This window comes from Theropithecus gelada, chromosome 9 (genome assembly GCF_003255815.1).
Source record: "Theropithecus gelada isolate Dixy chromosome 9, Tgel_1.0, whole genome shotgun sequence".
In the NCBI taxonomy this organism is placed as follows: Eukaryota; Metazoa; Chordata; class Mammalia; order Primates; family Cercopithecidae; genus Theropithecus; species Theropithecus gelada.
This window is the reverse complement of record NC_037677.1, coordinates 42,222,454-42,237,216: the sequence shown is the minus strand read 5'-3', so window position 1 is coordinate 42,237,216 and position 14,763 is coordinate 42,222,454. Positions and strand designations below refer to the sequence as shown.

The following is a 14,763-nucleotide window of genomic DNA, read 5'->3' as shown; positions in this document are numbered from 1 at the left end:
GGAAGACTGAGAAGGGTGGATGTCTCAAGGCCAGGAGTTGCAAACCAGTCTGGCCAAAATAGCGAAACCCTGTCTCCACAAAAAATACAAAAATCAGCCAGGTATGGTGGCACATGCCAGGAACCCAAGCTACTTGGGAGCCTGAGCTACGAGCATCACTTGAACCTAGGAGGCGGAGGTTGCAGTTACCCAAGATCATGCCACTACACTCCAGCCCGGATGACAGAGCAAGACTCTGTCTCAAAAAAGAAAAAAAAAACCTAATATGAAAGTATCAAAAACTAGAATTCAATTTCCAGAGCCTTTTTATATATCATTAACCTGCGTAATTCAAGTTTGGAATAATGGTTATAGAAAGTAACAATTTTAGTGTTCAAGGAATGAATTCGACAATTGCTTTGTTGCTAAAACTTATTCTATTTGTTTTACTATAAGTTGTTAAACTAGCGTTATGAAAAAGCTCTTATAAAAAACTTGGCTTCAAGAAAAAACAGACATTTCTTTGACACAGAAATATATCTCCTTTCATCAAATAATAATAAAACATGCTTAATCTCTAATTTTTCCCTACTTTTAAATTTTTCAGTATGACATCCTTTAATATATTTAGAGATATCAAGTATATATGCTGTTTCCCTTGAAATGATTGATCAATAATTAAGACAATTCAGGGATACAAACTCTCTAAAACACGCAAAATTTATGTCTAACCATTTTAAGGCTAAATATGCATGACCATATTGCATGTATGCATTTTAGAAAAAAAATGCTTAAAATTATAATCAATACTCTTTAAATAAAAACCTGCTTTAATTACAATGAGATCGTTCTCAATTCAGTAATATCTTTAAAATTTATTTCTGAAACACTGAAGAAATCTTAGAAATTCATATATGAGAATTGATACCATTAATTCATCTGCTTGTTTTAGGTAAAAATAGGATAAGTGTACATCCTGAATAAGTGTAAAGAAAGCAGAATGCTACGAGATAGGAAATGAATATGTAACCAAAATATTTCCCTTTGTAAAGAAAATACCAGGCTTTAACCTGGTTGCTAAGACAAGACAAAAAAGCAAAACAGGCACAGATGAAACATTCAGAGCTATCTCATCATCAAGGAACCGTCTATCACTTGGCATTTAGGAATCCTAGGTGTGGTCGAAAACTCTGGTTCTAAATTGTGATCCGATTATCCCTGAAGTTCAAAACTCATGCAGAGGAACCAAGTAGGGAAATACAACCTTATCTATGATTTTAATTACTATTGTTTTTATAAAGGAGTGCACTGGAGATTTTAGAGTCAGGACAGGACACATGGCATAGCTCTAAAGATTAGTGAGCCACATTTGTAATGGCTATTGAAATGTATGGCTTTGCATACTTGTATATTAAATACTTCACTTTTAATTTCTAACATAGCATGAAGCAGGACATACACTTACACAAAGGCTTGTCGGCATCTGTAATTATATTTATGTTGCTTTTGAGTCATCATGAAGAGAGTCTAATTAAACGTGGTGCTATGTGAACATGCAATATGCACACTATGAAATCTTTTTTGTTTGTTTTTTAGACGGAGTCCCGTCCTGTCGCCCAGGCTGGAGTGCAGTGGGGCGATCTCGGCTCATTGCAAGCTCCGCTTCCCGGGTTCTTGCATACTCCTGCCTCAGCCTCCCGAGTAGCTGGGACTACAGGCGCCTGCCACGACGCCCGACTTATTTTTTGTATGTTTTCATAGAGACGGGGTTTCACCATGTTAGCCAGGATGGTCTCGATCTGCCGACCTCGTGATCCACCAGCCTCGGCCTCCCACAGTGCTGGAATTACAGGCGTGAGACACTGCGCCCGGCCTGAAATCTTAAAATAAATGAAAGGCGAGCTAATCGCCGAACAAAACAAAGTTGCTGTGGAATGACAAGAACACGGTACAACCATTTATATGTGATGTTTGCAAAAAGTGTTAATATCAATATGTATATGCTGAGTGATGAGGACAGAAGTGATCTTGAATCAGAGGAGCAAATCATGACACTGAGAAAATAAATGCAAAACCTGGGTGGAGAATGCTACACAGTGACTTCAATGCAACACATTATAATAATGTATACCATTACATTACAATCATCATGTTCTTTAACATGTCCTGTCATTGAGAATGTACACCGTTCAGATGAGAGTTCAGCTGAATGTAAAATTCACATCTCATCAGTGAAAGTGTTATAAATTGATCAGTTTGGATATATACTTAGAGAAAAATACTCAATATAAATATTCACTGATTTTCATACCCAGATGGCATAATGGTATGCCAACATTTTTGTAATTTGTAGCTCAGCCATCTCAATATTTCTTGATCCACTCATGGAGGAAGATGTACAAAACTCATCAGGAATAGCAAATACACTTTCAATATTGACATATTTGCTTCAAATTAGTTGCAACAGACTTCTTAAATATTAATAACATTTTCTATATTAATATCAGTACAGTACCTATGTATAACAACAATTTAAGTATTCAAGTACAACATTCTGAATTTTCTTTCTTCTTCTTCTCTGGCTAAAAATGTACTCAAAAATAAAAGTAACATAATGCTTTCTCCTGACCCTTTTCTGTCTTCACCTTCTATATCCAGTTGCTCTTCCTCCACATTTCTCCCACGAAAGGCCTCTCCTCTTGCTACTCAGAGCAAGGTCCAAGGACAACCAGCACCAGCATCGCCTGACAACTAATTAAAAATGCAGAATCCCAAGTCGGCTGAATCACAGTGTGAATTGTTAACAAGGTTTCCAGCTGATTTTCTAACGTCTGAAAACTTCTGGTCTATACGGAGTGTATGTGACAAATTACATACACGTGTGGCCGTGCATATATGCTTATTCTCACCTACTGCAAATACAACACAGCTCTCCATGGTCAGGTGCTTCCATCCCTAATGGCTTCCCACCAGTGAGAAAGACAGGAAGAGTCACAATATTTTTGCGCTAATTCTCTGGTAAGTTCTCGTACTAGAAGGTCACTTTATATTCTTCCCAAATTTCTAACCATACCCGATCTTTTCCTAAAGAATCATTTCATTTTATCATCCTCCATTATATTAAACCTGATTCTTGTTCCTTCCTGTACTCTGTGTACTGTCTGTCTTTCTCAGTCTTCATTTCCTCTTTTACCACTGTCTTCTTTCTTATTTTCTCATTTTCCTCAGGTCTTGGAATATCTTGAATTCAAACTAATAATTCAGATCCCTTTCAGCGCTCTCAATGTAGTCTGTTGCCAACACCTGATAAGATGTACAATTTACTACCCATTTCAATTCTGTTTTTTTCTATGTTTGCATTTAGGAGGTGACTTTCTTCGAATATTAGAGGATATCCTTACTCATCAGTTTAGAGAAATATTTGGTCAAATGACTTTTTAAATAAAAAATGATTCTTACCTTCTAATTTTTCACTTATTGTATCGAATTCTTTTTGATGTGTAGCCTTGGGTAAATACACATCATTCTGTAAAAGATCCTCAAGGAAATTCTGTTAAAAGTAATATCAATAAATAATTTCAATGCAGAAATGGCAGTAATGAAGAGTATCAAAATTTCCCAATTGAAATCTTTCTGTAAAACACAGTTTCCTACTTTACAAGCAATTCGACTTAAGAGCAGACATGCGTTGAAACCCAAAAAATTTTGATAAAAAAATCTCACATAACACTCTCTACATCAAGTTTATCTTTACGTTCATGACGATATGAACTTGGTTACTGAGCAGGAAAAACAAATCACATGCACGAAAATAATCACTCATGCATATTTCAAAAAGTAATTCTCTCAAAAATATCTAACTTGTGTTGTAGTCCTCAGCAAAAATAAATACGACATTTCAAACAAAACACAATGCACTCGCTATTTGCCATAACTCATGCCACATTAAACATTTAAACTATTCATGAGGATAGAATTGCTCAGTGTTATAAATGATGCATGTCATGAAGAGAACTTTTAGAGTCTGTCAAATAATGTATCTACAGAATGTTGAAAAGCTGCTTTATTTTGGTAAACAGGGCTTAAAACAAGCAACATGTTTTTGACAGAATTATGCTGATAGAAAAAGTGCTTCAATAGAAAGTAAATGCAGTAAGAAAGAAAAATTATGTCATGTCTGAACAAAAGCAAACAAATATTAAAGTCTTTTTGTCTGATGACAAATCAGATAAAATCTACTTGTCTATTGACTTCCACCCTTTGCTCTTACCACCAGGCAGCAGCTGCTTATTTCTAAAAGGTCAGACATTGTCCATGTCTTTCCACAGCTGTGACCTTAAAATACATCACTATTATTTGACGCTCATGCTGCTGCAGCTTGACTGCCTGCCATAAAGGGACTCGAGGAGTTGTTTTGTGAAAATAATTTATATTTTTCAAAAGACTACTCAACCAATACTCTTGTTATTATAGTCCCACAAGGTTTCCTATTCTTCACGCTTTTCTTTCTCCTAAGATGTTCCCTCAAATCTATACTGAACAAGAAAGAAATGTCAATATGTCAATTCCCAGCATTAATTTTTCGGGCCCCAACTTTTACAATACTGCAGTTTAAACTGTCTCTCTACGAATTCAATTAGAACTCTTGTACATCTAGATACACCACAGAATCATAAATTTGTCCTCAGCAGGACTCAGTGTAGTTCTTTCACTTTTAGACAAACTTATTTCAGATCCCACATGAATTTGTAGTGACTTCTAAGCCTTATTTTTTACACTATAGCACACTGGCTTCTTAAATTAATCCTAGAAATTAGCAGAATGTCACTACGAAGCAGTAATCTACTTAGCACATAGACTCTCTATAAGTGTATTCTGAAAAATATCAAAAATAATTAGGGGGGACATATGCGGAGATGAGAAAATGAAGTCTAAGCCTCTGATTTTATGTTTTCGTATCATGTAATACTAATATTTTTAAAAATCAATTATGCACAGTACCTCAAAATTCAAACAATCTTCTTCATCGTCCTTTTGTTTGGATTCTGATGGGAACTTCTGAGCTATAAAGGTTAATCACAGACACATTCATGACAACATTTCTCTACTGTAAACTTTAAAAACACATACAAATCTACTTTCATTCACAAATCTGAGGTTTTTTTCCCTCTGTAGACAGTATACTCTTTTTGTCAATTACTGTCACTACTTCTGTAGTCAATCCATTAGAAATGAAATCTAAAAAGCCTGAAAATTAACATTATAGCATTCATTACAATGCAGAAAAAAAGAAATTTGACTAACTCGTATGAATTTTTTCTTTACAAAGCAGTCATTTTCTCTTCTCCCATGAAACACAGTAAATTCTATACTTGCTGTTCTTTCAGGAAACTTTAATCACCTATAATCTCTCATTTCGTTGTAAATATTCATTTTGTAGTATTATTTAGTTTGACTGACTCCGCAATTTCTATTACAGTAGAGACTTATCTAAGTCAGTAGATAAAACTAATATAAAGACTCTGAAATCTGCATGTTTTCATTTTTATTTATTATTCATCAGCATAAAAATTGTATAGTTAATTATGGTACAATCATACAATGGAACCTTATACACAACCTAATATTAAAAAACACAGTTCATTGTATCCATTATGGATGTCTCTTAAAATTGTCATGCTGATTATAAAAGAATATTGCCAAAAATTACACTGTACAACCATATACGCATTAGAAGTAGAAAAAAATTTTACATATTAAATATGACCACGCACACACGTTGTAAAATATTTAAACATGCATAAGAATTGTTTTAAAAAGTAGTTTAGAATATTGGTCACTTCTAGACAATAAATGGAATTAGTGTAAAAAGACTCTGGGGCAGGGTGCTACGGCTACCGGCTGTAGAGCCAGCACTTTGGGAGGCCGAGGTGGGAGGATCACCAGGTCAACAGATCGAGACCATCCTGGCTAACATGGTGAAACCCCGTCTCTCTTAAAATATACAAAAAATTAACCGGCTGTGGTGGCGGGCGCCTGTAGTCCCAGTTACTCCGGAGGCTGAGGCAGGAGAATGCCTTGAACACGGGAGGCGGAGCTTAAAGTGAGCCGAGATCCCGCCACTGCTCCCCAGCCTGGGCCAGAAAGCGAGACTCCCTCTCAAAAAAAAGAAAAGAAAGAAAAAAGAAAATTTAAGACATGAAAACAAATTCTACACATAGTCTATAACCACACACACAGGCTGTGAAATTTTGTTTGTTTGTTTGCTTTGTGAGATGCAGTCTCACTCTGTCACTCAGGCTTAAAGTGGCACAAGCTCGGCTCAGTGCAACTCAGTTCAAGCGATTTTCCTGCCTCAGCCTCCAGAGTAGCTGAGATTACAGGCACCCACCACCACAACCGGCGATTTTTGCTTATTTTTTGTAGAGATGGGGTTTCACTATGTTGACCAGGTTGGTCTGGGACTCCTGACCTTCAGTTATCTGCCCGCCTTGGTCCCCCGAAATGCTAGGATTACAGGCATGTGTCACCGTGCACAGCCTGGTGTAAAATGTTTCAAACGTGCCTGGGAATGACAACCAAAACTAATTCAGGCTGTTTTGTACCTCTAGGCAATTAATTACAGTAGCATAAAAAGTGACTCAAATGCTTTAGAGTCACTCTTCTAAAACACTGTGTCTAGCAAAGAGCCATCAAGTCATGATTTTTTAAAATTATAAGTCACACACACACACACACACACACACCCAACACACACACTCAGTCACCGAATCAGAAAAAAAGAAACTGATTTTCTTTCGATTCTCAGAGTGACAACACTCACAACTGTCATGTCAGCAAGTGAAACTTTCCTCTAAGATCAGAATTCCAATCAGCGTTTGAACCACTGCAAATATTTCACAGTCTCAAAATTCACCCGCCTGAAAACCAAGCACATACAGAAATTGCAAATTGGAAACTTTATACTATCAGGACATTAAAGTTGAACCACATGAGGTTAAGCAGAATATTTTTTTAAACTCTTAATCTTATGCTTGTAAATAGCATTTTCTCAAACATAAATACTAACATTGGCATTATTTGTACCAAGATTTCCCATTAAATTTTGAAAAGAAAACAACACTGGGAATAAAAAGGCTCTCAGCATTTCAAATAGTTTAATATTCTTCTTTCCAGAGTAAAATTAAAATTACAAAATTTACCTGCTTTGAATGTTTCTCTGTCCTTCAATTCTAAGGCTTTATTTGGATTGGAAGCTTTCATTACACTGGTAGGCTAAATGGGTTTGGAAATAAAATAATTAATATATAATGTATACTTCATAAAATATGTTGTTAATATTCAAGATAAAAATAGAGAAGTTGTTACCTGCAGAAGACCATCTTTATCAGAAGACTCTAAAAGAAAAGGGACATATACAATTGATATTACGCAAGCCTGACAAAGCCTACCAAACATTCACACAGTGTGAATATGAAGATGAATCCCCGTGCTTGGATGGGAAAGGGATTACACTAGGTTGTGGGGTCTTTTGGGTGATTGTCTTTGTTAACATGCCAACGTGACAGAAATATCCCTAAGAAAATTTAACAAATAAATTTCATCAAACACGCTGTGAAGATTTCCACAGTGAAAAGATATTTAAAGTGACAATAACTAAAGCAGAAAAATCCTAATACCAGTAGGAGTAAGCTGCCGTATAAGGAAAGAAGTTGTATTCAGTAAGATGAGCAAGTCATGACCCCCCGCCCCCCCTGAAAAAAACGAAATGTCCAAGCTGATGGTATATAGTTAAGGAAACACAGAAGAATCACTTATGTCAAAATACTACAAGTAGCCCTTATGTTCTTCAATTTGTCCTGTAGTTTAGAAATTGCAAATTTGCGATGAGGGTTCAAAGGTACAATTCACTTATCATTGCAGAAAATGTTCTACATTTATCAGCATAAATATCTACTTACAGAATAATAGTTAATAAATATGTTCATTTTTGTACCTGTGTGAAATATGAGTATTTTTCCATTTATGGGGCTCTCTAGTTTAGTCCTCTTAAAATTTCCTGATCCACTTATACAAAAAGGTCAAAGTAAACCCATCAACAAACTAATCCAGGCCCGATGCAGTGGCTCATGCCTGTAATTCCAGCACTTTGGAAGGCCGAGGAGGGCAGATCTCTCCAGGCCAGGGGTTCCAAACCAGCCTGGCCAAAATAGCGAAACTCTGTCTCCACAAAAATACAAAAATCAGCCAGGTATCGTGGCACATGCCTGGAACCCAAGCCACTCGGGGGCCTGAGCTACGAGAATCACTTGAACCCAGGAGGCGGAGGTTGCAGTTACCCAAGATCATGCCACTGCACTCCAGCCTGGATGACAGAGCGAGATTCTGTCTCAAAAAAAAGAAAAAAAGAAAGAAAAAAAAAAAAAAAAAAAACCTCATATGAAAGTGTCAAAAACTAGAAGTCAATTTCCAGAGACTTTTTACATATCATTAACCTGCGTGTTGCAATGTTAGAATAATGGTTATTGAAAATAACAATTTCAGCGTTCAAGGAATGAATTCTACAATTGCTTTGTTGCTAAAATTTATTCTATTTGTTATACCATATGAGTTGTTAAACTACTGTTATGAAAAAGCTCTTGGCGGAGCGCGGTGGCTCAAGCCTGTAATCCCAGCACTTTGGGAGGCCAAGACGGTCAGATCACGAAGTCAGAGATCAAGACCATCCTGGCTAACACGGTGAAACTCCATCTGTACTAAAAAATACAAAAACCTAGCTGGGTGAGGTAGCGGACGCATGTAGTCCCAGCTACTGGGGAGGCTGAGGCAGGAGAATGACGTAAACCCCGGAAGCGGAGCTTGCAGTGACCTGAGATACAGCCACTGTACTCCAGCCTGGGTGACAAAGCGAGACTCTGTCTCAACAAAAACAAAGACAACAATAACAACAAAAAGCTTTATAAAACACTTAGCTTCAAGAAAAACCAGACATTTCTTTCACATAGAAATATATCCCTTTCATCAAATAATATTAATAAAATACACTTGATCTCTCAGTTTTCTCTACTTTTTTATTTTTCACTATGACATACTTTAATATATTTAGAAAAATCATTTATACATGTTGTTTCCCTTGAGAGATGATTGATCATCTCTCAATTAAGGCACTTCAGGGATATTAACCCTCTAAAATACACCAAATTTATGTCTAACCATTTTAAGGCTAAATACGCACGATCATATTGCATGTATGTGTTTTAGGAAAAAAGTGTTTAACATTGTATCCGATACACTTTAAATAAAAACCTGCTTTAATTACAATGAGAAGGTCATTCTCGATTCCTTAATATCTTTAAAACTTACATCTGAAGCACTGAAGAAACCTCAGACATTCAGATATGAGAATTGATACCATTAATTCATGTGCTTGTTTTAGTTAAAAATACGACAAATGTACATCTTCACTAAGGGCAAAGACAGCAGAGTGCCATGAGATAGGAAATGAATATGTAACCAAAATATTTTCCTTTATGAAGAAAACAGCTGGCTTTAACCTTTCTAAGACAAGATAAAAAAGCAAAACAGGCAGAGATGAAACATTCAGAGCTATCTCATCATCAAGGAATCATTTATCACTTGGAATTTAGGAATCTTAGGTATAGTTGAAAACTCTATTTCTAACTTGTGATCTGATTTTCCTTGAAGTTCACAATCCAGGAAATATTACCTTAGTTATTTTCTTTTATTACTTTTATTTTTATAAAGGGTACGCTGGAGATTTTTTAGAGTCAGGACAGGTCACATTGCATACCTCTAAAGATTAGTGAGCCACATTTGTAATGGCTATTGAAATGTATGACTTTGCATACTTGTATATTAAATACTTCACTTTTAATTTCTAATATAGCATGAAGCAGGACATACACTTAAAGGCTTGTTGGCATCTCTAATCATATTTATGTTGCTTTTGATTCATCACGAAGAGAGTCTAATTAAACGTGGTGCTACATGAACATGCAATATGCACACTATAAAATCTTTTTTTGTTGTTTTTTAGACGGAGTCCCGTCCTGTCGCCCAGGCTGGAGTGCAGTGGGGTGATATCGGCTCACTGCAAGCTCCGCTTCCCGGGTTCTCGCATTCTCCTGCCTCAGCCTCCCGAGTAGCTGGGACTGCAGGTGTCTGCCACCAAGCCCGGCTAATTTTTTGTATGTTTTCGTAGAGACGGGGTTTCACCATGTTAGCCAGGATGGTCTCGATCTGCCGACCTCGTGATCCACCAGCCTCGGCCTCCCACAGTGCTGGAATTACAGGCGTGAGACACTGCGCCCGGCCTGAAATCTTAAAATAAATGAAAGGCGAGCTAAACGCTGAACAAAACAAAGTTGCTGTGGAATGACAAGAACATGGTACAACCATTTATATGTGATGTTTGCAAAAAGTGTTAATATCAATATGTATATGCTGAGTGATGAGGACAGAAGTGATCTTGAATCAGAGGAGCAAATCATGACACTGAGAAAATAAATGCAAAAGCTGGACGGAGAATGCTACGCTGTGTCCTCAACGCAACACATTAAAATAATATATATCATTATATTGCAAGCATTCATCATGCTCTTTACCATGTCCCGTCATTGAGAAGGTACACCGTTCAGATGAGAGTTCAGCTGAATGTAGAATTCACATGTCATCAGTGAAAGTGTTATGAATTGATCAGCTTGGATATATACTTAGAGAATAATACTCAATATAAATATTCACTGATTTTCATACCCAGATGGTATAGTAGTATGCCAACATTTTTGTAATTTGTAGCTTAGCAATCTCAATATTTCTTGATCCACTCATGGAGGAAGATGTACAAAACTCATCAGGAATAGCAAATACGCTTTCAATATTGATATATCTGTTTCACATTTAGTTGCAACAGACTTCTTAAATATTAATAACATTTTCTATATTAATATCAGTACGGTACCTATGAATAACAACAATTTAAGTATTCAAGTACAACATTCTGAATTTTCTTTCTTCTTCTTCTCTGGTTAAAAACGTACTCAAAAATAAGAGCAACATAATGCTTTCTCCTGACCCTTTTCTGTCTTCACCTTCTATATCCAGTTGCTCTTCCTCCACATTTCTCCCAGGAAAGGCCTCTCCTCTTGCTACTCAGAGTAAGGTCCAAGGACAACCAGCAACAACATCATCTGACATCTTATGAAAAATGCAGAATCCCTAGTCGGCTGAATCACAGTGTGAATTGTTAACAAGGTTTCCAACTGATTTTCTAAATTTTGAACACTCCTGCTCTATACGGAGTGTATATGAGAAATTACATACATTAGTGGCCGTGCATATATGCTTATTCCCACCTACTGCAAATACAACACAGCTCCCCATGGTGAAGTGCTTCCATCCCTCATGGCTTCCCACCACTGAGAAAGTGGAAAAGAATCACAGTATTTTTGCACTAATTCTCTGGTAATTTTTGGTACTGGAAGGTCACTTTATATTCTTCCCAAATTTCTAACCATACCCGATCTTTTCCTAAAGAATCATTTCATTTTACCATCCCGCATTATATAAACTTGCTTCTCATTCCTTCCTGTACTCTGTGTACTGTCTGTCTTTCTCTGTCTTCATTTCCTCTTTTATTACTGTCTTCTTTCTTATTTTCTCATTTTCCTCAGGTCTTGGAATATCTTGAATTCAAACTAATAATTCAGTTTCCTTTCAGCACTCTCAATGTAGTCTGTTGCCAACACCTGATAAGAAGTACAATTTATCACAATTTCACTTCACATTTTTTCCATGCTTTGCATTTAGGAGGTACTTTTCTTCGACTCTTTGGTGATATCCTTCCTCATCTGTTTACAGAAATACTTGGTCAAAAGACTTTTTAAATAAAAATGGTTCTTACCTTCTAATTTTCCACTTATTTTACTGAATTCTTTTTGATGTGTAGCCTTGGGTAAACATTCATCATTCTGTAAAACATTCTCAAGGAAATTCTGTTAAAAGTAATATCAATAAATAATTTCAACGGAGAAATCCCAATAATGAAGAGTATCAAAATTTCCTAATTAAAATCTTTTTGAAAAGCACAGTTTCCTACTTTACAAGCAATTCAACTTAAGAACAGACGTGTGTTGAAACCCAAAACATTTTGATAGAAAACCTCACGTAGCGCTCTCTATATCAAGCTTATCTTTACGTTCATAATGCGATTAACTTGGTTACTGAGCAGGAAAAACAAATCACATGCACGAAATAATTCACTCCTGCGTATTTCAAAAAGTAACTCTCTTAAAAATATCTAGCTTGTGTTGTAGTCCTCATCAAAAATAAACATGACATTTCAAACAAAATACAATACACTTGCTAGTTGCCATAACACATACCGCATTAAACATTTAAACTATTCATGATCAGAGAATCGTTTAGTGTTAAAAATGATGCATGTCATGAAGAGAACTTTGAGAGTCTGTCATGTAATGTATGCATAGACGTTGAAAACGCTTCTTTATTTTGGTAAACAGGAGCTTAAAACAAGCAACATGTTTTTAACAAAATTTATGCTGACAGAAAAAGTGCTTGAATAGAATGTAAATGCAGTAAGAAAAAAATATGTTGTATCTAAATGAAAGCAAGCAAATATTAAATTCTTTTTATCTGATGACAAATCAGATAAAATCTACTTGTCTATTGCCCTCCACCCTTTGCTGTTACCACCAGGCAGGAGCTGCTTATTTCTAAGAGGTCAGATATTTTCTATGTCTTTCCACAGTTGTGACCTTAAAATGCATCACTATTGTTTGACGCTCATGCTGCTGCAACTTGACTGCCAGTCATAAAGGGACTCGAGGAGTTCTATTTGTGAAAATAACTTATATTTTTCAAAAGACTACTCAACCACTACTCTTGTTTTTATGGTCCCACAAGGTTTCCTATTCCTCATGCTTTTCTTTCTCCTGAAATGTTCCCTCAGGTCTATACTGAACAATATAGAAGTGTCAATACGTTCGAGTCCCAGGCATTAACTTTTCAGGTACCAACTTTTAGAATACTGCAATGTAGACTCTCTCTCTATGAATCCATTTAGAAATTTTGTACTTCTAGATATACCACAGAGTCATAAATCTGCCCACAGCTGGACCCGGTATAATTCTTTTGCTTTTAGACAAACTTACTTCAGATCCCCTGTGAATTTCTAGTGACTTCTAAGCCTTTTTTTTTTACACTGTACCCCACTGGCTTCTTAAATTAATCCTAGAAATTAGCAGAATTTCACCATGATGCAGTTATCTACTTAGCACATAAATTCTCTATTAAGTGTATTCTGAAAAATATCAAACATAATTTGGTAGTGACATATGCAGAGGTGAGAAAGTCTAAGCCTCTGATTTTATGTTTTCGTATCATGCAATACTAATATTTAAAAAAATCAATAATACACAGTACCTCAAAATCCAAGGAATTTTCTTCATTGTCCTTTTGTTTGGATCCTGATTGGAACATCTGAGCTATAAAAGGTTAATCACAGATACATTCATGAGAACTTTTCTCTACTATAAACTTTAAAAACATATACAAATCTACTTTCATTCACGAATCTGAGGTGTTTTCCTCTCAGATTATAGAAGTGTAGCTCGTATATTCTTTTTGTCGATTACAATCACTACTTCTGTAGTCAATCCATTAGAATTGAAATCTAAAAAATCTGACATTTAATGTTATATCATTCATTAAAATGCAGAAAATTATATTTAACTTGTGATCTCAACATCCGTAAAGTTCACATTTCATGCACAGGGTCCAAGAAACCAAATCATACTTTGGTATGTCACCATTTTCACTCATTTTTAGAAGTGTACCCTGGATGGTTTCAAGATCTGACAAGTTGCAACACTGTAGCTCTATAATATGTGGGTCACAGTTCGAATTGTTAGTGGGATGTATGACTGCACAAGGAAATATTTTAAATATTTTAGTTTTAATTTTCAATAACTAAAAATTCAGTATATAAAACTAACTTAAAGACTGAAATCTGCTTGTTTTCCTTTTTATTTATTATTTATCGGCATAAAAATTGTGTAGTTAACTATGGTACATTCATACAATGGAATTTTATAAGCCACCTAATATTTAAAAACACAGTTAATTGTGTCCACTATGGATATCTCTAAAAATTATAATGCTTATCGAAAAACAATGTTGCCGAAAATTACACTGTACCACCATATACGCATTGGAAGTTGAAAAATATTTTATATATTAAATATGACTATGCACACCTGTTGTAAAATGTTTAAACATGCATAAGAATAGTTTTTAAAGATAGTTTATTATATTGGTTTCTTCTAGGCAATAAATAGTACTAGTGTACATCCCAAAGGACCTCTTCAAGGAGAACAACAAACCACTGCTCAGTGAAATAAAAGAGGACACAAACAAATGGAAGAGCATTCCATGCTCATGGATAGGAAGAATCAATATTGTGAAAATAGCCATATTGCCCCAGGTAATTTATAGATTCAATGCCATCCCCATCAAGCTACCAATGACTTTCTTCACAGAATTGGAAAAAAACTACCTTAAAGTTCATATGGAACCAAAAAAGACCCCGCATTGCCAAGACACTCCTAAGCCAAAAGAACAAAGCTGGAGGCATCACGCTACCTGACTTCAAACTATACTACAAGGCTACAGTAACCAAAACAGCATGGTACCAGTACCAAAACAGAGATATAGACCAATGGAACAGAACAGAGCCCTCAGAAA

The 14,763-nt window shown here is 35.8% G+C and overlaps 1 protein-coding gene across 1 annotated transcript in view; it reads right to left on the bottom strand.

The window, feature by feature from the left end:
- Positions 1-14,763, bottom strand: part of LOC112631021 (ankyrin repeat domain-containing protein 30A-like) — a 206,045-nt gene that overhangs the window by 157,391 nt on the left and 33,891 nt on the right. Inside the window, 6 exon segments of the mRNA XM_025395528.1 lie at positions 3,439-3,529; positions 4,981-5,042; positions 7,182-7,254; positions 7,348-7,376; positions 11,903-11,993; positions 13,444-13,505. Of these exon segments, the coding sequence (XP_025251313.1) occupies positions 3,439-3,529; positions 4,981-5,042; positions 7,182-7,254; positions 7,348-7,376; positions 11,903-11,993; positions 13,444-13,505 (408 nt within the window).